Genomic DNA, 23,866 nt, shown 5'->3' on the forward strand with positions numbered 1-23,866 from the left:
TGCATATTTTCTTATTACTTAAGTATGTAGTACCAAACACAGAATGTTAGTTTCCGAAGTACTAAAACTGAGATTGCGATGCGCTTTTGAAAGCGAATCATAGCTCATGTCACACAATCTCTCCAGCTGATGATAGCAGATTTTAGCCACATTAAACGGGGCTCCCAAAACCAGATTTTATAAACCGATTTCCCAATACCACTTTGGTTGGTCATGTAAACACTTGAAAATTGATTCTGGAAATCCGCTCTGGCTGCCAGTTTTCCAATTGCACAATCGATTTTCACTTCCTTGTAAATGCAACAGCTGGTATTGAAACGTGCTAGGGGCTGTAAGGTTTCATCTTGTTTTTAAAAATTTTCAGCTAATACTGACGGAGTCGTCTTTTTAAAGCGGTTTCTGAAATTCGGTTTTCGTCTTTCAGAAGATGTGTCACAAGTAAACGTAGTGATTCAGACCACAGGATATGTGATCCAATCAGCCTATAGCAACATCACTGTTCAGTAGCACAAACACATAAATAGGAAAAGTTAATGGTTTAACTTAATGTACACAGTGTTGCTACAAGAAAAGCTAAGCTTTCAAATACAATATTTGACTTTTATGCATGTGTACACTTTGATAAATCATACAAATGTGCTAGTAAAATTTTAAGCAATGACATAAATGTCTGCTCTTCTGATCTCGAAATTCTTCAACGTGACTGGCCCTCAAAGTGTTAAGCTTTAAATGAGACTCAAACACACTGTCATTTAAGAAATTCAAAGCACGTTCGTACACATAACACAATTCACGTTGCGTAAAATGAAATGTACTTTGAAAGTAACACTTTTCAAACCACCAATTGTAATATTTTCCCGTGACCTGTCAGAATTCGTTTCAGCAGTTGTCAGAGAGCACTAGAAAATGGTGTTACTGTGCACGTGCAGCTACGATGATGAAGGTAGTCCACACATTCGTACATATAAAGCATTAAGAGATTTTATATTGCACGTCATAAACGAAACAGGACATCAGAGGGTACTACAAGAGCATCGGAATTTCGTAAACCACACCAAAATGCATGACTCGGCTTAAAGGGCACATTTGTATGTCCAGATTCACAAAGAAGTAGGCCCCAACCTGATACTAAACCTTCGGGTGTTGTTTTTGGGATGCAAATTTTCTTGGAATATCAGTTCTGTTTTTATGTTATGTTTAGTTCTTTATTACGGCATAATGCCATACATCCCACACGACAAAAATGTACACTTGAAATTCCGCAAACAGTTAACAATAGCAAATACTGTTTCAAATAAATTGACTGCCTCTGCAGAAAAGATTAATTAAAATAATTTTTTTTACCAAATCAACAAAAATAAATTCATTGTTCTGCAAGGCAATTAATGCCTGACTGCCCAAAAACCTGGAAATAAAATGAAATCACAAAACTGAAAGTAATAACATATTTTAGCTTTACGTAATTATGTGAATGCATTTTAATCCACTTTAAGGCTCCCAGCCACAGAAATACGTTTAGTTTTATTTGGTTTGGGAGCTGTAAATGAAGAGTAAACAGCAAAATCACCAAACATAAACACGGTTCATGTGGAGACTACTACCAATCCCACTACAACTCAGACTGCTTTGTGCATGAGCAAATCTGGCAGCTTGCGCATGCCAGAAAAGTTTTTCTGGTTTGCATCTGGCTGTTTGTTGCTATTGCTGATACAGCTAAGGACCGCACTTCTAGCAGCCACAAGTGGGAGAAGGTACTGCTCACACGCAACACTACTTCGCATGTGCATAAACATGCTGGGAACTGCTCAGATGAACCTAATGTAAACCATTGTGACGTCACGCACATCGAAAGCAGTTTGTTGTTACTAAGTATTGCATACTCTTTGTCCTAAAGTCTTTCATACATTTGGCTGTTGGCAGCCTTTTGTGTTGCACTGTGTTTTGTTGTTCTAAATGGTGCATTTCCTTTCAACTTAATGTTTTATTGCTACAGTAATATTTTGCAGTCACGGGCTAAGTAAAATTCATTGTTAGAGTATCAGTTCTTACCAGTCAAAACCACAAAAATTTAACTGAAAACTAAAACAATGAAAATTCCAAGAATTCTAAAAAAAAATCCCAGGTATTTTTCCGGTTTTCTCCTGGATGAAAAAATTCCCGGGTTTTTCCTGGATTTCCCTGTTGTCCCAGGGCGTATAAACGCTGCCTACCAAAACCCTACCTACATCACCCAAAGTAATGTTCCAACACCCAATTAATCTCAAAATATCCTTGCCCATCCCTACTCCAATCCTGTACACTATGTGTCATTCCCTTGCAACTGACCCAGGTGCAAGACCTGCCCTATACATCCACCCACCACTTCCGACCGCAGTCAGTCACAGGCACTTCCTACCAAATAAAAGGGCAGAGCCATGTGTGAAAGCAGCCATGCCATGTTATGTATCAGCTATGCTGCAACTACTGTATAGCATTCTAAGTAGGTATGACAAGTAACCAACTGTCCATTCACATGAACGGCCACCACCAAACTGTGGCACACCACAAAGTTGACCACCCAGTTGCCAAACATGCTGCGCAAACAAAACTAATGTCTCCAACAGTTGCTTCACTATACAGGCTATTTGCATACTCCCTTCCAGCACAAGTTTATCTGATCTAGGGAAGAGGGAATCTCCAGCACATCTACACTTTCGCAGTTCCCCTGGTCTAAACCCCCACTAACTTGTTTCCCACTGCCTCACTTTACCTTTTCCCTTCTCTCTTCTTCCCACACCAATTCTCCCCATCCAGATCATGTATTGCTTTCTAACACCCACCACTCTTCCTATCCCCCCCCCCCCTCTCTCTCTCAGCTGTCTTGCCCTGTTCAATAGCCAGATCTGCCTCCCAATCCCACAAACTAACATCTGATGCCTGTACAATGCATGCATATTTGCATGCTTTCATTCAACATTCTGGTGGTTAAACCGCTAAATGTGGCAGCATTTCACATTTGGAATGGCTTATCCCACATCTACGTTAACCTGTGAGCCAGCAATGTTAATCACTTCAGTATGTTATGAATATAACAGAGGGAAACATTCCACGTGGAAAAAATATATCTAAAAAGAAAGATGATGAGACTTACCAAACAAAAGCGCTGGCAGGTCGATAGACACACAAACAAACACAAATATACACACAAAATTCAAGCTTTCGCAACAAACTGTTGCCTCATCAGGAAAGAGGGAAGGAGAGGGAAAGACGAAAGGATGTGGGTTTTAAGGGGGAGGGTAAGGAGTCATTCCAATCCCGGGAGCGGAAAGACTTACCTTAGGGGGAAAAAAGGACAGGTATACACTCGCACACACACACATATCCATCCACACATACAGACACAAGCAGACATATTTAAAGACCCTTTAAATATGTCTGCTTGTGTCTGTATGTGTGGATGGATATGTGTGTGTGCGAGTGTATACCTGTCCTTTTTTCCCCCTAAGGTAAGTCTTTCCGCTCCCGGGATTGGAATGACTCCTTACCCTCCCCCTTAAAACCCACATCCTTTCGTCTTTCCCTCTCCTTCCCTCTTTCCTGATGAGGCAACAGTTTGTTGCGAAAGCTTGAATTTTGTGTGTATATTTGTGTTTGTTTGTGTGTCTATCGACCTGCCAGCGCTTTTGTTTGGTAAGTCTCATCATCTTTCTTTTTAGATATACTTCAGTATGTTACCTAGACAAATAACAGAAAATCCAGGATGGAATATAACAATATTATGAGAAGCATAATTGCTACTCACCATATAGCAGAGATACTGATTTTCATATAGGCACAACAAAAAGGCCATCACAAAATAAGATTTTGGCCAACAAGGCCATTCTCAAAAATGGTTGGCACACACACACACACACACACACACACACACACACACGACCACAGCCTCTGACAGTTGAAGCCCACTACAAGTAGCAGCAGTGCATGATGGGAGAGGCAACTGGTGGTGGTGGTGGTGGTGGTGGTGGTGGTGGTGGTGGTAAGGAGGTTGCTGAGGTGGGAAGGGATAGCAGGGTAGGGGTGGGGGATGGATGGTGAAGTACTACAGGGAGTGTGCAACGATGAGGTGGAGAGAGGGTAGAGCAGCTAGGTGCAGTCGGGAGGTTAGACGGGGGGCGGGGGATCTACATCTACATCTACGTGGATACTCTGCAGATCACATGTAAGAGCCTGGCAGAGGGTTCACAGAACCACCTTCACAATTCTCTAGTATTCAAATTTGTATAGCACATGGAAAGGACAAACACCTATATCTTTCTGTACGAGCTCTGATTTCCCTTATTTTATTGTGGTGATCGTTTCTGCCTATGTAGGTCAGTGTCAACAAAATATTTTCGCATTCAGAGGAGAAAGTTGGTGATTGGAATTTTGCGAGAAGATTCCGTCGTAAGTTGAGGAATCTGCAGCCTACATGGTCAACAGTCTGAGCTTGGCTCTGTACCAGAGGTCCGTAATCGGTCCTGTCGACTATGCTGCAAATGGTCAGCTCTGCTTTCATCTTGCAAGCAAGACTGGCAGCCTTTACCACTTCTCTTAGCCGTTCGAAACCAGAGAGAATCTCTTCTGATACAAAGTGACACACATCATTGGTACCAACATGAACAACTACCTGCAGTTGGCTGCACCTTGTGCACTTCATGGCATCCGGGAGGACCTGTTCCACATCTGGAATGACTCCACCCAGTATGCACACAGAGTGCACATTGGTTTTCTTTCCCTTCTTGGCAGCCATAACCCTAAGATGCCCCATAACGCGCCTGACGTTGGAGCTCCCAACTATCAATAATCCCACCTTCTGTGATTGTCTGGATCTTGCAAGCTGAGAGGTTTCCTCTGAAACAGGACAGGTGACAGCATCTGGCTCAGCAACAGTCTCAGCCTCAGACAATGCCTGGAACCTGTTTGTCAGACAAACTGGGGAGGCCTCACATGCGGCCACCTGGGAAGTCTTTCGCCGCCTGCTATGCCCCAGGGTGACCTCCCACTCGACCACAGGTGAAGGGTCAACCTCAGTGCAAGTAGTAACTTGGCTGTCCACCGGTGAGGACCGATCAGAGGACTCGGATGTGCTGGACATCCGTTGGATCCCCACGGCCGGCCCACAACAGTGGTGCCCATCCACTGCAGCCTCAAGCTGTGTAACCGAAGCCATCACAGCCTGAAGCTGAGAGTGAAGTGTCACCAACTCGGCTTGCATACACACACAACAATCGCAGTCCCTGTCCACACTAAAGACCGTGGAAAACTAACTATGCAGATACATGGACTATCGGCATGTGCTGCGCAACTCTACTGTAGACCTTGACGAAAATGCAGGAACTGTGTCTAATAAATTAGATTAACACACAGAGATTCAAAAACCTAACTACCGAAGCACTCAGGTGAAACTAAATCATTTGCCCCTGATTAGGAACTTTTGGTGGTAGCAGAAAACGAGAGAAGTAAAAACACTCACTGTGTTGGTGGTATACAGGGCTGTATAGTGCTGGGATGGGAACAGGGAAGGGGCTAGATGGGTGACGACAATGACTAATGAGGGTTGAGGCCAGGAGGGTTATGGGAATGTAGGAAATATTGTGGAGAGAGCTCCTACCTGCACAATTCAGAAAAGCTGGGGTTGGTGGGAAGGATCCATATGGCACAGGCTGTGAAGCAGTCATTGAAATGAAGATATCATGTTTGGGAGTGTGTTCAGCAACAGGGTAGTCCAGTTGTTTCTTGGCCACAGTTTGTCAGTGGCCATTTATGTGGACAGACAACTTGTTGGTTGTGTCTGTCATCAATTTTTGAGAAAGGCCGTGTTGGCCGAAAGCTTATTTTGTAACAGTGTATTTGTTGTGTCAATCTGCGAATCAGCATCTCCGCTATATGGTGAGTAGCAACTATCCTTTTCATAACCTTGGCACCTAGACAAATATATTCCCGAAATTTCATTACTGTTACATTAATTATTTTTTGGTGTTACAATAGTTTTCCCATCTGTATAGCTTCCCTCCTGTCTCCCTCTTCGTCACCACCTTCCTGTCCTTAACTCCCCTCCATAATCCTCCCCTCATCTCTCTTTCTCTATCCCTTCTCAGTTCCTCAAGAGACCTGCCTCACACTACCTTGCCATCTCCTGCTTGCCTCATGCTTCCTACCCTGCCGTGTACCCGTCTCCATATACCCAGGCAACGGCTTTCAATAATCAATAATCAATATTCAACAATCAGACTAGTGGCTAAGGCAGGTGTGTTCATTTGGTTGTCTGTGTATGTGAATATGTTTACTCTTACTAGGAAAAGAGCAAGAGCTCTAAAGCTGGTGTTAACTGTTTTCTATAATGTGTTTCTGTGCATCACATGTCAGTCAGCTAGAGGTAAGTGGTTGCCTTTCCCTTTTTGTGTGTATTTTTCCATCTACACCAAGAACTGTCAAAAAAAATTAGCAATCATCTGTTGACTATAAACCTTCTGGAAAATTAACATTAACTGGCATGTACCATTTGCTGTTTGTTTATTTTATACACTTCCATATTGGTCTATCGTACAGTCCAATATTTTTAATGTTAGTGTGCCAATTACAATATAAGTCAGCAATTGCAGTCCACTGCCATGGTCAATGGTTTGATTTTAATGGAAGAAAACAGGGATGGTTAGTATTTAATGCCCTGCTGACACTGAGATAGACTGAAGCACCAAAGAAACTGGTATAGGCACGCGTATTCAAATACAGAGATATGTAAACGGCCAGAATATGGCGCTTCAGTCGGCAGCACCTGTATAAGATGACAAGTGTCTGGCACAGTTGTTACATCGGTTACTGCTGCTAGAATGGCAGGTTTAAGTGAGTTTGAATGTGGTGCTACAGTCGGTGCACGAGCAATGGGGCACAGTGTCTCCGAGGCAGCGCCGAATTGGGATTTACCTATAAAACCATTTCACGAGTGTACTGTGAATATCAGGAATCTGGTGAAACATCAAATCTCCAACATTGTCGCAGCCAGAAAAAGATCCTGCAAAAAAGAGACAAAAGGTGACTGAATAGAACCATTCAAAGTGACAGAAGTGCAACCCTTCTGCAAATTGTAGCAGGTTTCAATGCTGGGCCATCAACAAGTGTCAGCATATGAACCATTCAATGAAACTTTCATCAATATGAGCTTTCGGAGCCAAAGGCCCACTCATGTATCCTTGATGACTTGCATGACCCAAAGCTTTATGCCTCGTCTGGGCCCATCAACGCCGACACTGGACTGTTGATGACTGGAGACATGTTGCCTGGTCAGATGAGTCTCGTCTCAAATTGTATCGAGTGGATGGATGTTACAGGTATAGACATAACCTCATGAATCCATGGACCCTGCATGTCAGCAAGAGACTGTTAACATCTGGTGGAGACTCTGTAATGGTGTGGGGTATGTGCAGTTGGAGTGATATGGGACCCCTGATATGTCTTAGATATGACTGACAGGTGACATAAATAAGCATCCATTCATGTCCATCGTGTATTACGGCAGACTTGGGCAATTCCAGCAGGACAATGCGACACCCCACACATCTAGAATTGCTACAAGTGGCTCCCAGAACACTCTTCTTAGTTTAAACACTTCCACTGGCCACCAAACTCCCCAGACATAAACATTATTGAGCATGTCTGGGATGCCTTGCAACATGCTGTTCAGAAGAGATCTCCACCCTCTTGTACTCTTATGGATTTATGGACAGCCCTGCAGGATTCATCGTGTCAGTTTCCTCCAGCACTACTTCAGACATTAACTGAGTCCATGCCACATTGTGTCATAGCACTTCTGTGTGCTCATGGGGGCCCTACACAATATTAGGCAGATGTACCAATTTCTTTGGCTCTTCAGTGTAATTAGAGAGGAAACACTAGCTTGAATAGATAAAGATGGCTGAAAGAAACACCCATAGCCTACTTAAGGAATCATTCAACCACTTGACCGAAATGATGTACAGAAATCGCATGTAACCTTAGTCCTCCAATATACGAATTCTATTACTTAACCACTTTATATTTCGTTCGATTTTTATAAAAAGTGTAATCATACATTGTAGTAGTATATTATTGCAGCCAGTGAATCATTGAACTACAGAATTTTTCAGTTTACTTTGACAAATTACCTACACAACTTCTTACTGGGCACCATCTGAGTGGAACATGCTTCTGTGCTTAATCATATCATCATCTCTCCCATTCTCCATCTCCTTTCTAGACTCACCCTCTCCACCTGAGGGGCCCTCACCCCAGTCAAGCAACAGTGCTGAAACAGTTTAATCAGTTGGGACAGTTTAGCCACGTTTGTGTGTGTTTTGTATTGGTTAAAGCCATAGAATGACATTACCTGACCCTCAGCAGCATTTTCAATCTTGCCTTTGTGCCTGTGCCTATGTGCCTGTCAATGTCTCCAAAAAAGAAAGAAAGATTGAACGGCTGGATGGGAGATCCCAAGGGGTACGCTCAGCCATCTAGTTGCAAAGTGTTTTCTTCCCCCATGCATAATAGCCCCTTTCATCGTGGTGTATGAGAGAGTATCTTAATGGTGTCTGTAGACTGTAGGTGACAGTAATGACCCCGCGTTATACGCACTCCCACTGCAGTCAATACCACAGCATATGGTTAAGTGGCAAACTTTACGCCTTCCGTTATTCAAATTTTGATCAATTACAAAAAGTCTATGCTTTCACAATTACTTGAGTTTGATGCTGTGTTTTCTTCCAGAATTGTGTCACAAATGTATTGCACCTGTCATATGTGAGACAACTTCAGTTACTGCATGACTCTGCTATGACCATTATGTGTGTAAGTCTTCCCGGTTATGTAAGTCCTTTATTGATCATATATATATATGTATGCTGCTGATAAGTTCATTTCAGTTATTCCATAGAACATTTTATGTATGGCTTAATTTCAACCTATATTTGTTATGACACACAGATAATTCAGTTAAAAAGCAATCTTTGGTGTGAAGAAAAATGAAGTAAAAAACACAATTTTATGTTTATTACTTCATTTTCATTGGTGTACAGTAGCACAGTTTTAGTTGCTGTGCATTATTTTTACATTCAAGTCAAACTACTGATAAAGTTTTAAATTGTAACAGTAGGTTTTAAGTTTTCAATTCAAACTCATGTGTAGAAAATAATTTCATGTTCATGAGAGTGTAATTTTTGTTACTGGAATAAATAATAATAGCTCAGAAACACGACAAAGCTCTTGTAAGGAAATTATGTAACCACTTTTTAATGCAAAGTACTTTCTACAGTTATCATAGATAGATTACCTTCAAATTCTAAGAGTTATAGAAAGCAAATTTCATTTGACTGCTGATGGCTTTCCATATATTCTGGATTAGTAGCATTATTCAAAATTAGTGATGAACATCACCAATATGTGCACTTTTACAGAGGGACTGAATGTATCCTGGATACTGCATACCATTTGTCTTCTAGAGACTTTGCACAATCGAGCAAGCTAAAATGCATGAAAATGAACACAATACACATGTGCACATTCCCCTCCCCCTCTCTCCCTGACACACACACACACACACACACACACACACACACACACAGTATGTTAGCAGAATTTACATGTTTAAACAGAACAAACCAGGAATGCTGTGCATATGTATCATTAGCCTAACAATGAAGACACTGAACAACACTAACTGAAATTTAGGAAAAGCAAGTGAACACAGAACTAAAAAGACTCCAACTTCTTGTTACTGTGCAGAAAATATTGAGTGTGATAAAGAGCTCTCCTTGCTCAGCTAGAAAATAGGGCTGAACCAACACCAGGCTTTATAAATGCTGTACAGTTACTGCAGTTTCCAGCCATTTGAAATGCGCACAGTACAAAATCTTTTGTATAAGATTTATCAAAAAATAAAATAAAATTGACAGTATAACAGAGGCCTAAGTCTGACCATCTGCTTGCTCTGGCAACACTGTAGGATGTGGAAGTTTCGGGAAGACAAGTTTTCTTCTACTCGAGCTGTTGTAGTGCTGTATCTGCTCATGGTTTAGTGGGAAATATTGCACAACGAAAATTGCGAGTTCAAGTCTACTCCTTCCTTTACTTTTTACCACATTCTGAATATCTGCTAAAAATATAAGTTTGATGGAACCTCAAAAATAATTTACTTCACTTTCTAATCCATCAGTAATAGCAAAAGCACCCAGAAACATTCTGTGAAACAGCTCGTGGCTGCATCAAGATCAGAATAATTCATGATAAAGAGTTTTCTCGCCACACATGCACTTCCAATTGCCTGACATCAGCCAGTATCTACCCAGGTGATCACAATGCAGCACACCATGGGCACATTTCTGCTTTTGCATTGGTGAACAAAAAATTATTTATAATTGTAGTATGATTGTCCACACAAAATAACTTTTATAAACCAAAAGAGTAAAGTTTAGTAACCAACACACATAGGCTGCTATGAGTATGTATATCAGTTGTCATCTTTTTATTTGCATATACTGTTGATGATTAATTTTGTCTTAATGTTTACTGTTGTGTTCAGTAAAATTTGGAAAAATGCTATTACAATATACACTGTACCTACCACGATATCCTTATGACAAATGTCTATTTTAATAAAACAAAGTATCTGAAACATGAGTGTTCGTCAATCAACATGAATTCATAAGATGATATGCAAATTTTACTTTGAAACAGTCTTTGTTTACATACTATCCTGTGTCATACTCAAGTAGTACAGAAATACGGTAGTTGGAGTAGATACAAAAAGAAAATCAATTAAAAGTTATTCAGTGCCGTAGTTTCATAAATAAAATTGTGTATTCACAAAATCCAAGAATTATGTTGGCAGAAGTAGAAAAAGGCATTATCAAGTGTGCAATACCTTAAGTTTCTCACTCATAGACTAATGTGTGCTGAAAGTAGTGAGAAGACTTATGATGAGATGTTTCCTTACGATTTCCTTGTTGATTTTCGATCTGGCTGCTTGTACCTCTGTCACAGAATAGATATAAAACTGGACTCAATCGAGATTGGAATGGTTGTCATCACTTTCAGCACACCACCATTATGTCAGAGCTAGCTAACAACTCCAGCATCCATCTCTTTCTTATTGCCCCAGAGTGGCCTGGGCAGAAAATCACAATGTAAAAGACAAGATTAGTTGCAGTTTCTGCATGGAACAAACTTTCTGGACTCAAAACCTTGAATCAATTACCTGATGTCACACAATCACTCAGGTTCTTGAATAGAAAAGAAAAGAAGATGTCACATGAATTTAGCAGATAATTCTGTGCCACCTAGGAAGCCACTCGAGGATCACAGAGTTCCCAAACATATTCTGTGTTTTTAGCAAGTTTCTGTTATACTACCAGCAAAAGAAATATGTTTTTGTGCATGCCCAGACGCGAGCACAACTTCTGTCTCAAAGAAATGTACTACTGAAAACTGTAAAGTTTATTCCTCATGTGTGCCGCACTTTTTTCAAGCTTATCCAGTGGTGATACTATAAACATCATGAGTAGGAAAAACATTTTTTGATCGTTATAGACTTAAGAGTGATGTTATTGGCACTATCCCCAAAACAGAGCAACACAAATGGAGAGACAAAAATAGATCATTGTTCCAAAACAAAAAATCCACATAGAGACCTTATAAGCTACAAATAGCTAAGTTCCAAATCAAGAAAGTCTACTGTGCAACAAACCTATACATAATGACTCAAAAAGTGAGCTCAAAAAGCCATGGAGGAAATGAATGCGTGCAGTGCAAGTTCAATTCAAATTTCTGCTCACATGAAAGGAAAAGCAGCTGTTATCGGAATGAGGAACAAAGAACACAAAACTCTGACAGTAATTAGAACCATTGTCTTCATGGTGATCGCACTTACATACAACCAGTCGGGCCTTAGTGCCTGAACATACAATGGCCACGTTTGTTTAAGTTATGAACGTGTGCATTTTACATAAAATAAGGAGAGGGTAATCACTTACCTATAGAGGGACTGATGTGTGGCACAGAGAAACATGTAACAGAAGACAGTTAACACTAGTTTTCAAACACATGCACTTTTTCTAGTAAAAATACACACATTCACACACACAACCATACAGACCCCCAAATGTACACACCCATGGTAGCATGTACGTTTGAGTGCTGTATGATTGAGAATGTGTGTACTCTTACTAGAAAAAGAGCAAGAACTCAAAATCTAGTATTAACTGTCCTCTATTACGTGTCACAGGACAGTGGTAGCCTTCCCACTGTTTTATATATTTTTCCATCCATGAATTTCCATTATTGTTATACAATGTGTGCACTTTGTTTTGTTTACATCTGATGAAGGTCTTAGTCCAACAGTTAATAATACCTAGCAGTCTTTTTTTTCGATGTTCCTGTCTGCAGCTCAATGCTTCCTCTATGTGGTGAGCAGCAAGCTATCCTTTTCATACTGTTGTTATTCCATCCTGCGTTTTCCATTGGGCTACAGTAATTGGAATAACTCATAATTAACCAAAATTGACATTCCATCTATAAATATCGAAAACATGACAAGTATCATTTACTTGTAATGATTAAAATGAAATTGCTGCTGCCACTTTGACAATAGAAGTGAATAGTGTCCATGCTGAAGAATGTTAAGTGCAGTATGCTTAAGATAAAGTAACCCAAAATATGTTCACGAAGCTGAGCGTGGTGCTGATTTTCTATGAAGTGCCTGACAGTCAGCGTACAGTGTTATTAATTTAGCTCCCCCACCCACACTCTGCTATCCCTCTCCACTCCCAATTTCTGGTTGTATGAATACGCATGTGTGTGTGTGTGTGTGTGTGTGTGTGTGTGTGTGTGTGTGTGTGTCTTTTTCCCCTTTCTTTTCTGAAGAAGGCTTTGGCTGAAAGCTTAGTGTGTAACAGTCTTTTGTTGCGCCTGTCTGCAACTCAGCATGTCGTCTTTATGGTGAGCAGCAATCTATTCTTTTCATAACTCCTGATATTTCAGCCTGAACTTTCCATTGTTTGAAATTATTACATTGGATGCAGTCTAATGTTCTGTTATTTCAGTATAGTTCTCTGATTTAGCTAAACCCATTTGGTAAAGAGATGGTGCACATGGTGTATCACTGACAACAGCATTAGCAGTAGATAAATTAATTTTTTTTAATTTTATCCCTTTGTTGTAATTTTTTCAGTTACACTAGAGAAGGAAAAATAATATCTGGCTTTAGATATACCACTTTTCCAGTAAGGCTTGAATGTATGAAAACATTAGGTAATTTCATTGTAATTTTTTCTGTTACACTAGAGAAGGAAAAATAATATCTGGTTTTAGATATACCACTTTTCCAGTGAGATTTGAATGTATGACAACAGTTGCAATAACAAGTGCTCCATTTGTGGTGGTATGGACCAGTACCTAAGAAGAAAAAAAATCATAACCACAGATTTTGAGATGTGGTACAAATAGACTCTTTACTGTGGTTGAAGTGATGTAAAACATGTTGTATTCACATTTTTAAAATACTCAGAAAAGCATTAAAATGACACTTTAAGAAGTCTAAATTTCAAAAATAGCACATGGAAAATCACAGTATCAGAACCTTTTCCCCCCTTACAAATCAAGCACTGCTTACAACCAAAATATTATTTGTTTTATGTGATTATATTTCTGTATATTAATACGTATAATTCTGTAATGAACAGACAATTGTGTCAAAGATTGTCAAAGATTATAGCTCTTACGTAAAATTTGTATAATGAGCCATACAGACAGTAATGATGGTCTAGTTATTTGTCTAATATTAGACAGTAATGATAGTTTAGATATTTGTCTAATATTATAAACATCGATGGTGGTGATAAATAGGGGGCAATGCCACTGTGGTGTGTTGGCTGACTGAAGAATGATGTAGCAGACATTAACTCTAAATCACAACACCTATTCCTGTAGTACATAAACACAAATCCTCATAAATTTTATGACACTTTATTGTTTTCATAAAAACACACTATAATAAATTGAAGATATAATGAAACTGGTATAATTCAAAACAAAAACATCTCTCGACATTAGTCTGCATGCTTTTTGACTCATTTTGAATGTGGCAATACTTCAAAGGTTGAAAGTAAATAACTTCATTTATATGTCACTAATGCTGTAACCAGTAGTAGGTCATTCTGCAACATCTGTTAACCAAAGAGGTTAAGCTAAAATAAGGAACTATACTGAAATAACATCAGTCTGCGTTCAGCAATAAATTTACGACACATTCGTAGTGGGGGTGGGGGATGGGAGGAGGGAATTTGATAGTGTGATCCACTGTAATTATTGTTCATCACTTCCACAATGAGATGATGGTCTACTGCGAAAGAAATTATGTCACTGGCAGAAAAATGCAAGCAGAGGGCATTCTGCTGTGTTTAACTGCCATAGAATAGACCTGTGTTGTGTGTGTAGTGCAGGGGTCTTAATGCTATTTGCACGCTGTTGAGCAAGTCTTTTATAGGTAGAAATTAAGTCTGGGTTATAATTTGGCTAACAATGTCAGCTGTTAAAAAGTGTAGTGCAAGTTTGGCATCATGAACCAGCAGCATATTCCAGAACTGCGTGTCTATCTGTGCTGTTGCATAACACCTCAATAATTTTCTTATAAATATTACGGCTACCTAGGAATCATTCATATGACTTCACCTGGGACTAAATTAATAATACTTTGCACTGACTGTGGGAGGCTCCACAGAAAAATCAGCATTGCACTCAGCTCAGTGAACCTACTGTTACGTTGGGATCGTTGTGTCTTAAGCATACTGCTGCTTGAAAAGCTCTTCAAGATAGGCGCAATTCGCCTGAATTGGCAGTGTCAACATTGTAACCATTGCAACAAGATGATACGTGTTATCTTTCAGTAATTATAGACTGACTGACATTTTTGCTCTTAGGATGACTTATGCTCATTACTATCAATGTTTCGCGTTATTTATTCACTGTTCTGATGACAACTGTTTCTCCTTTCATGCTAGCAGAAGCTGGAATCAAACTTGCACTGCACACATTAGTTGGTTTCATTGTCTTCCTGGCTTTTTGAGCCCATTTTTTGAACTTTGTGTATGGTTTTACCAGTACAGTACACTTTCTTGATTTGGAACTTCGTTATAAACTGTGAAGCTTATGAAATATCTGTGGATTTCTTATTTTGCGACAATGGTCTGCTATTGTATTTTCATTTGTTTCCTCTGTTCTGATGATAGTGCCAATAACAACATTCTTGAGTCCATTAATAATCAAAAGATGTGTTGCCTACTCATAATGTCTGTAACAACACCATGCAATTTGCTCGAAAAAAAGTTCCTCTAATCTGGGAATTGGCTTTTCAGTTTTCAGCAGTACACTTAAGACAGAAAAACAAAAATAATTGTGACTATTATTGATTCATGATGTTTAGTTTAAATTGCCATCAGGGGTCCAGCATTCATTTCTGGGTACAGGCTTGCTAACCTCAGGGTTCCTGAGCTGGGGAGTGGTAAGTGCCACCAGTACCCTGTCACCGTAAGCTCCAGATATGCTTCAGTAACCACTTAATACTGCAGTGAAAGATCTTTGAGAGCTACAGGCAACGGGGATCTTGGCTTGACCACCCAGATCAGGAGGATGGGGAAAAAATCCTCAATCTCAAAGTGTGGTGCGTGTTGATAAGATCCATGGCTGTTGAGGTGAAACAGTTGTCAGTGTATCAGCCTCTGGGAAAACTGCCACATCTTAGTTGTACAATCTTACCTAGCAAGTGTGGCTCTATCTGGGTGGACCCTTATTACCCTAGCTGCTTGGGGGACTGAGGTGGAATCCTCGGAATTTTCTCCTCTACCACCCAGCGGAATGGATGGACACTGGTAGCTATCAACACCCAATCTAACACAAGGGGGCTCATGCAGCCAGTCTCCTCGACTCAGGAATTTTCCAGAGTTCTAGTATTATATAGTAACAGAATGCACATGCTAGTCAGAATGCTTTTAAAAAAGTTAAACAGAAAAAGGCAGCTTTGAGAATGTTCCACCTTTATACATTCAAAAAGGTTTAGATGGCACTGCTGGAACTTTAAAATCTGTCACGTTATTGTGAAATTGGTTGAAACTTCTGGTTTCCAAAAAGCAAGAAACCATTGGAAAGCTAAACGCATTGGGGAACACACCACCATAACAAAGTTACACAACACACTGAACTACGGAAAAGGTGTTGTATCATGAAGAGACCTTACAGATATTTGCAAGGAAGAACTGAAAGATGAGTGGGCTTCAGAAGTAACTATCAATGTACAAAAATCATGAACAGGATGGATGGGGATCTAGTAAAATCCGATTCCTTTATCATGACCTTAAACAGCACAAAACTCCCAGAGCATATCAAAGGCAGGCTTCCTTCACTTAAGCATGTCTCCCCATGTTCCAAATCCAACTTGCTGTTTTAAATGTCAGTACTTTGGTCACATCATACTAGGATGTAATGGAGAAGCCATTTGTGCTAAGTATGGCAAAGGTGCCCTCGAAGGTGCCATTTGTTCATCTCCTTCAAAGTGTGTAAATTACTGTGGGGACCACCCCACCTGGAGTAGAGACTGCAACAATATATCTTGAAGAAAAGAAGCTATGGGAGATCAAAACAACAATGCGCATCCCATATGGCAAGATCAAAAAGATCTAAAATGCCATGCAACCTTCCACATTCATTACATCTTTTGCTGCCACTCTTAAAATGCATATTCTGACAGCCGATGCCTCTTCACAAACGTAGATTGCTATTGTCAGTCTGCATTTGTCAGTGCAATTGCAAAGCTGCAGTTATTTCAGAGATCATAGATCCCCCCCCCCCCCCCCCCGAACGTGAGAAACAAATTGGAAGCATCAACCACAGGTGAAAACAGGTATCAAACCACCAAACCACGCCAACGGCGAGTCTGCTTCAGAGCTAATGGCATGTCAAGCCTGCCAGGGGCAACTTTCTCACCCCCAGACTGAACCTCCACCCACTGCAGGCCCCCCACCCCAATGGGGAGAGAGTGTGGAATGGCAACCCCCTTGATAAATGGCTTCCATACTAGAGTGGAACTGAAACATCTAACACAGACACACCTCCTGTGCTTGCATTTGCAAGAAACGCATTTTAAAGTCACTGGCGCCCCTGTGCAAAAGGGTTATAACTTCCACTGCAAGGATAACTTTATTGTGGAAAGATCCAAGGAATTGATTGCTATGTTTGTCAATAATGCACACCACTTCTCTACTCTCTTTATGGTCACTGACCTACAAGCAGTAGCCATTGAAGTTCCATGAGGTCAGAAGATTACTATCTGCTTACAGTATTTACCTCCGCAGCATGTGATAGACTCTGAGGTTCTCACACACTTTATACAAAAATCCCCTGCCCATTTCTCCTGCTGGGTGACTTCAATGCCCATAATCTATTATGGGGCTCGAACTCAACTTGCTCTAAGGATTGAATTGGTCGTCCTCTGGCATTGACCTTTCTTTCTGCTCCCCAGCTCTTGCAGACTCTATTCAGTGGGAAGTAACTGATGCCCATCATTCCAGGGACCATCTCTCACTGTGGATCAACTTACTGAATGGAGCATTGCTTGGAAGGAAGCAGTGGAAATGGATGGTCAGCAGAACTAACTGGATGCTGTTCAGACAACTGGCTGTGTCTGAACACTGAAGCAGTGTCCAGGAATGGCTGGACCACATCACACAAGTGATCCACCACGCTGCTGACTTGCAGGAGGCAACCTGTACCTTTGTGGACCAACAAGTGCCACTCAGCGATCTGGGCTAGGCATGTGGCTCTACAACAGTGTGTCTACTTGATGATAAAAGCAATCTAGATGAATGTTCATTCCCTGCTTATTCACCTAATCATAGTTACAAAACTGCATCTTCAGAGCCTTTTTCAAAAGATTGTTTTAATTTTAACTTACAATGCAGTCATTTATATTTCATTTTTAGCAGTTGCCAGAAAATGCAAAGAAATATTTACACTACATTTGCACAAATATTAGGAGCAAACATTCTGTCAATGACGAGGTCATTAGAGATAGAGCATAAGCACAGATTGGGGAGATGTGTATGTATTCAGCAAGGTCCTCTACAAATGAATCATCCCAGTATTTGTCTTAAGCAGTTTAGTATAGCCTACAGAAAACCTACATCAGGATGGCTGGATGAGGATTTGAAATGTTGTTCTCCAGAATGCAATCCCGTGTCTTACCACTACAATGTCATGCACAGTTAAAAAAAAAATAAATAAAAAATAAAAAAATAAAAAAAATAATAAACAAGATGGTAAATGGGCCCTGACGCAGCTTCTAAATTGTCCAGAACCCAAAGAGAGATTCCTGAAAGTGCAGCCAGAAATCTTACCACAGAACTCATCACCATCAACATAAGAAGAGATTTATGCGCACATCAAGATACTTACAAGCAATAAAGCATAGGGGAGGACAGAATTGCAGCAGAACTCTTGAAAAATTTAGGCCCAAATTCACTTAAAGAAATTACTCAAATAATCAAAAACATCTGGCAAACCGAAAAAATCCAGGATGACTGGAAAATTGTTCTGATTCATCCACTACATAAAAAAGATAATAAATAAGATGTAAACTATAGGGGGATCTCTCTATAACCAGTCACCTACAAAATTCTATCAGCTTGACTCTTGAATAGAACACAACAGCAATTAGGACCCAAAGTAGCAGACTATCAAGCAGTATTCAGACTGAACAGATCATGTCCTGAGCAAATTTCCAACCTCAAATACACATTCAAAATGCGAGCTCTCAGACAAAAACCTGAAGTATGCACATTTGTAGATTTCAAAAAAGCATATGATTCAATAGACTGGCTCACTATGCCAAGTTTTAGAAGAGAGGCAATTAGATCCCAATACACAAGAAATCGTAAAACAAACACTAATTGGCATGAAATCTAAAGAAAAATTTATGGAGGAGATTTCAGAAACCTTCCCATTCAAACAGGCGTGACACAAGGTGATGGACTCTCTCCTATTCTGTTCAACGTAGTTCTAGACAAAGTTATGGAAGAATGGGAGAAAGAACTCAAGAAATGTGGGGTTTGGAAGCCAATCATACTGGGCATTGCCAAAAACAACCTTTACCTACCATATCTTACATTTGTAAACGACCTGGTGATATTAACAGAGGATGAGCAGACTGCAGTCAAACAGCTGGAAATACTTAAAGAATGTGCAGAAAAAGAGGGTTTACAAATTTCATTTGAGAAAACTGAACTCTTCTGTTCAAAAACAGAAATTGCAAGCTTGAAAACAAAATAGGGTAAAATTAACAGGGTCCCATACTTTAAATACCTTGAAGAATTCATCGAATCGACAGGCACTGAAAACATCTCACAGCAACATCGCCTCCAAAAAATTAAAAAAGCGGTAGGGTTAACGGAAAACCTCTACAACAAAAAATCAACGTCAAGAGGGGCAAAAATTCTACATTACAATACTGTCATAAAACCAGCAATCCTCTACGCAAGTGAAACACCAACTCTTAACAGAAAACAACAACTTGAAGACATCAAAACAAAAGAGAGAAAGATCATCAGGAAAAATGTAGGGGAAAACATACCTAAGACAGTTATAGGCTACGATCAATTAAAACAACAGAAAAGTTTTCAAACATTGAAATTGATATTAGGAAAATGCAAATGAAATTCTTTGGCCATCTCAGCCGACTACCAGAATATCTACTGACAAAAGAATAACAGATTATGTAAACTAACTTAAGAAATCCACACCTTGGCTAGATGAAATTCGAAAGGACCAAAATAATGCAAACATAAGACCAGCTGACATTCTAGAAAGAGACACCTTCAGACACAAAGTAGACAAATTGGAAGTTATATCAGAGCAACCAAAAGAAAAACAGTATAGACCACAGTCTGAGCATAAACAAGCCTTAAAAATTGATTGAGTTATTCGCCAATAATAATAATAATAAATAATAATAATCAGTGGGTGTCAACATAAACACAGACAGATCGAATACAAATTTCAATCAGAAAATTCAAAAATCATAAGGAAGTGTTATACTTGAATTGCTTTACCTTAATGTCATGATGAACTATCCCTTGGGAATGGATATACTCAATTCCGCGAACCAGATGGCGAAATCCTTTGAGGCATTGTGTAATATCTATGGGTATCCTTTTATTATTTCTATTATTTAGCCATTGCAGAAGTGTTTGATCACATAGCTGCATCTGTATATAAAGTGTGGCACAATCTCTCTGAAACATAACAGAAACAATGGTTCAGCTCAATTACCATTGCTACCACACATATCATCATAACACTGCTACATTATATTGACAAAAAATATGGGAACTAACTTCTATGGTAACATCTAGTGTCACTTCTGAAACAAAACAGGAAAGATCTCAACAATTTGGAAGCTCAGTATCACAAAAATGCCTTTCATATCTGCCAGAACTATATCACACACACACACACACATAGTAGTACATATATTCTTTTCTTCAGTATCTGTCTTCTTGTTAATGTGCTTGTCTATATTTCAAAACTTCCTCTTCCATTAAAGAAAGAAAAGATAGGAAAGGAAAGGAAATACTCTATGCACAAAGAACCATTTCTTTATTTGCCTAAATCAGTTTAGGGAAAACATGGAAAATGCGGATGGCTGGACAGAGATCTGAAATACCTTCCTTCCAAATGCAACCACACAAAGTACCTACACACTTAATCAAGTAAGGGAAAGCAGTATTCAGTTTATGGTCTGCAGTCTGTCGGATATTTTTTCTTTTTAACAGGGGAGGGAAGCAGGAGCTCGAAAATCTCCGAAACCAATCTGTTGTTTGATTATGATGAAGCCAGAATATATTTTAACATTAGCCATGAATGCTTTCCAACACTGTGCAGGTGCTGGGCAATTTTGGAGCTTTTCAGCATCTCTAAACAGCCCACAGCATACACCTCATTGACATTATCACCAGCACAAATAAACTTCTCCAAAACTGAAAAAGAAGAATTGGCCATATTCTGTTATATAAAGAAATCTCTAGTTTATCTGGTCAAAACGAAGTTTTATCTCAGCATAGATCAAAAGCTCTTGACATCACTCTTTGGTACCTAACCCAAAGCACAGCACAAAGCCTACAACAGTGGGTCCTATTTTTAGGTAACCCAATGCTCACCACCCAGCACACCAATGCATAAGGGGTTTCACACTTACCAATAAAAACCAATTAAAAATTTGAGACAGTAGGTGTACTGATTCCAGCTCGATGCAAACACATGACATATGCTGTAAAAATTCCTCACATCTAATGAAGCAGTCAGATCAATATGACAGAACTGCTACTGTAGAGGGTGGTACGATATGTGCAACATGGCCACACATTGACAGTGATATTGAATGAATGGTCTCAGTACACTATTTTTCTTCATGATTCATAATTAAGATATCTTGGGAGCCTGTGCAAACGTATTCTGCTGGCCCTTTCAAAAGGGGATTGTAGTTGCCAGTGGTACATCCTCTCTAAATGCCCAGATACTAATGACCACCATATGAGCCACAATACAGGCTGTGCAATCAATTTTTGCAATGGAAGGAGCTCTTCAGACCACCATTATTTGAGTAATGAACAGTGATTTTTCTCTGAGGCATTCCAGAAGTTTTTGCAAACTAAATGATATCTACGACCTGACCATTGCTTTATTAACACCAAAGCAGAGCAGTTGGTCAGAACATTTGAGCCTAACATGCAAGAGGCAATTACGCCTGAGAAAGCTGCACACTTCGCTAGCACTACCACTGCCTGCACATAGTACATAGAATTTTAGTTGGTGTAGATCACAACCCTAACTTCCACCTCAAACAAGATAGTCATATAACCTTCACTCACATAATCACCCTTCTCCACAGAGGCAATCAGTTTTCTGAGGACTATACTTGGGTCACAAAGAATCAATGTTGACAAGTTTTCTTGCTACGAACCTCTATGCTCTCATTCATGACTGCAGCCTTACAGAGCTGTTCCATAGGTTCAGATGTAGGATGCTCTTGGACACGATTCAATGAGTCCTAGAACGACATTCCTCTCCCTATTATCATATAGATTCATCTGTCTGGGCATGCACCTTCAGCAGTACAACAGGGTTGACATCATTGGGGCACAAGAGGGGTGTCAACTGATAAAAGTGATGGACAGCAAAGAATGGAGAATATGTCAGCTGTGGCTCCAATAGCTCTGATACTACACGTGTGACACACACACACACACACACACACACACACACACACACACACACACACAACGTCTCTTCCTACTCAAAACAACCGTGATATCCAAGCACTACTATTGCCTGCACACAGACCTTTTTTTTTTTTTTTTTTGTGGTTTTAGGGCGCACAACTTCAATGGTCATTAGCGCCCAGACTACGTTAGGAATGCACCGCGAGTCACAAGTTTGAAACAGCAACGAAACGGAAAACACGATAAAAGACAGACTGACAGGCATAGGATTAAAAAAGAAAACAGCATAATCAAATGTCCTTTGAGAGGGTTGTCAAATTGATAAAATGAAGAACGCAAGCAGCTGCTCGTGGGTCATCCGCTAAAATGGCTTCTACAGTACAGGGCAGGCCAAGATCAAGACGCAGGGTGTTAAAATCCGGACAGGACGTTAAAATGTGGCGGACCGTCAGCAATTGCCCACATGGGCAGAACGGCGCCGGCGCAGCCGTCAGCAGATGGCGATGGCTGAACCGGCAGTGTCCAATTCGTAACCGGGCCAAAACTACCTCCTCCCGCCGAGAAGGGCGTCAGGAGGACGTCCAAGCCATGGGAAGAGGTTTTAAGGCCCGAAACTTGTTGTCTGTAAGTGCAGCCCAATCGGCATGCCACAACGATAAAATGCGCCGACAAATTACCCTGCTACAATCTGACGAAGGGACACAACAAGAAGCTGTCCGAGGCTGGAGGACCGCAGCCTTGGCCGCGGCATCTGCAGCTTCGTTCCCGGGGATACCGACATGGCCAGGAACCCACATAAAGCTAACCGGAGAACCGACGTCCACCAGCTGCTGAAGAGAGCGTTGGATCCGGTGCACGAAAGGGTGAACCGGGTACGGATCACTGAGGCTCTGGATAGCGCTCAGGGAATCAGAGCAGATGATATATCCAGAATGTCGGTGGCGGCAGATGTAAAGAACAGCCTGGTAGAGGGCAGAGAGCTCAGCTGTGAAGACCGAACAATGGCCATGGAGCCGGTATTTGAAACTTTGTGCCCCGACAATAAAAGAACACCCGACCCCGTCATTGGTCTTAGAGCCATCTGTATAAATGAAGGTCATATTAATGAACTTCGAACGAAGTTCGACAAAACGGGACTGGTAGACCGAACCGGGGGTAACCTCCTTCGGGAGCGAGCAGAGGTCAAGGTGGACGCGAACCTGAGCCTGGAGCCAAGGTGGCGTGTGGCTCTCGCCCACTCGAAAGGTTGCAGGGAGTGAAAAATTAAGGTGTTGAAGGAGGCGACGAAAGCGAACTCCAGGGGGTAGCAGGGCAGAGACATACAACCCGTATTGACTGTCGAGAGAGTCATCAAAAAAGGAACGATAAGACGGGTGGTCGGGCATTGCCAGTAGCCGACAGGCATACCGACAAAGCAGTATATCGCGCCGGTAGGTGAGTGGCAACTCACCAGCGTCAGCATGAAGACTCTCGACGGGACTAGTATAAAACGCTCCGATCGCAAGTCGTAAACCCCGATGTTGTATGGAGTTGAGGCGGCGTAAGATGGATGGCCGTGC

General features: G+C 40.7%; 1 protein-coding gene across 2 annotated transcripts in view; it reads right to left on the reverse strand.

Annotated features, from left to right (window-relative positions):
* The window catches only part of LOC126262225 (eukaryotic translation initiation factor 2-alpha kinase 1-like), a 157,030-nt gene that overhangs the window by 34,417 nt on the left and 98,747 nt on the right, over window positions 1–23,866 (reverse strand). For both annotated transcript variants that reach the window (XM_049958673.1, XM_049958672.1), the window contains exon 8: window positions 20,139–20,321. In XM_049958673.1, coding sequence (XP_049814630.1) covers window positions 20,139–20,321 — 183 coding nt within the window. The remainder of the gene's footprint in view (window positions 1–20,138; window positions 20,322–23,866) is intronic.

This window comes from Schistocerca nitens, chromosome 6 (genome assembly GCF_023898315.1).
Source record: "Schistocerca nitens isolate TAMUIC-IGC-003100 chromosome 6, iqSchNite1.1, whole genome shotgun sequence".
NCBI lineage: Eukaryota > Metazoa > Arthropoda > Insecta > Orthoptera > Acrididae > Schistocerca > Schistocerca nitens.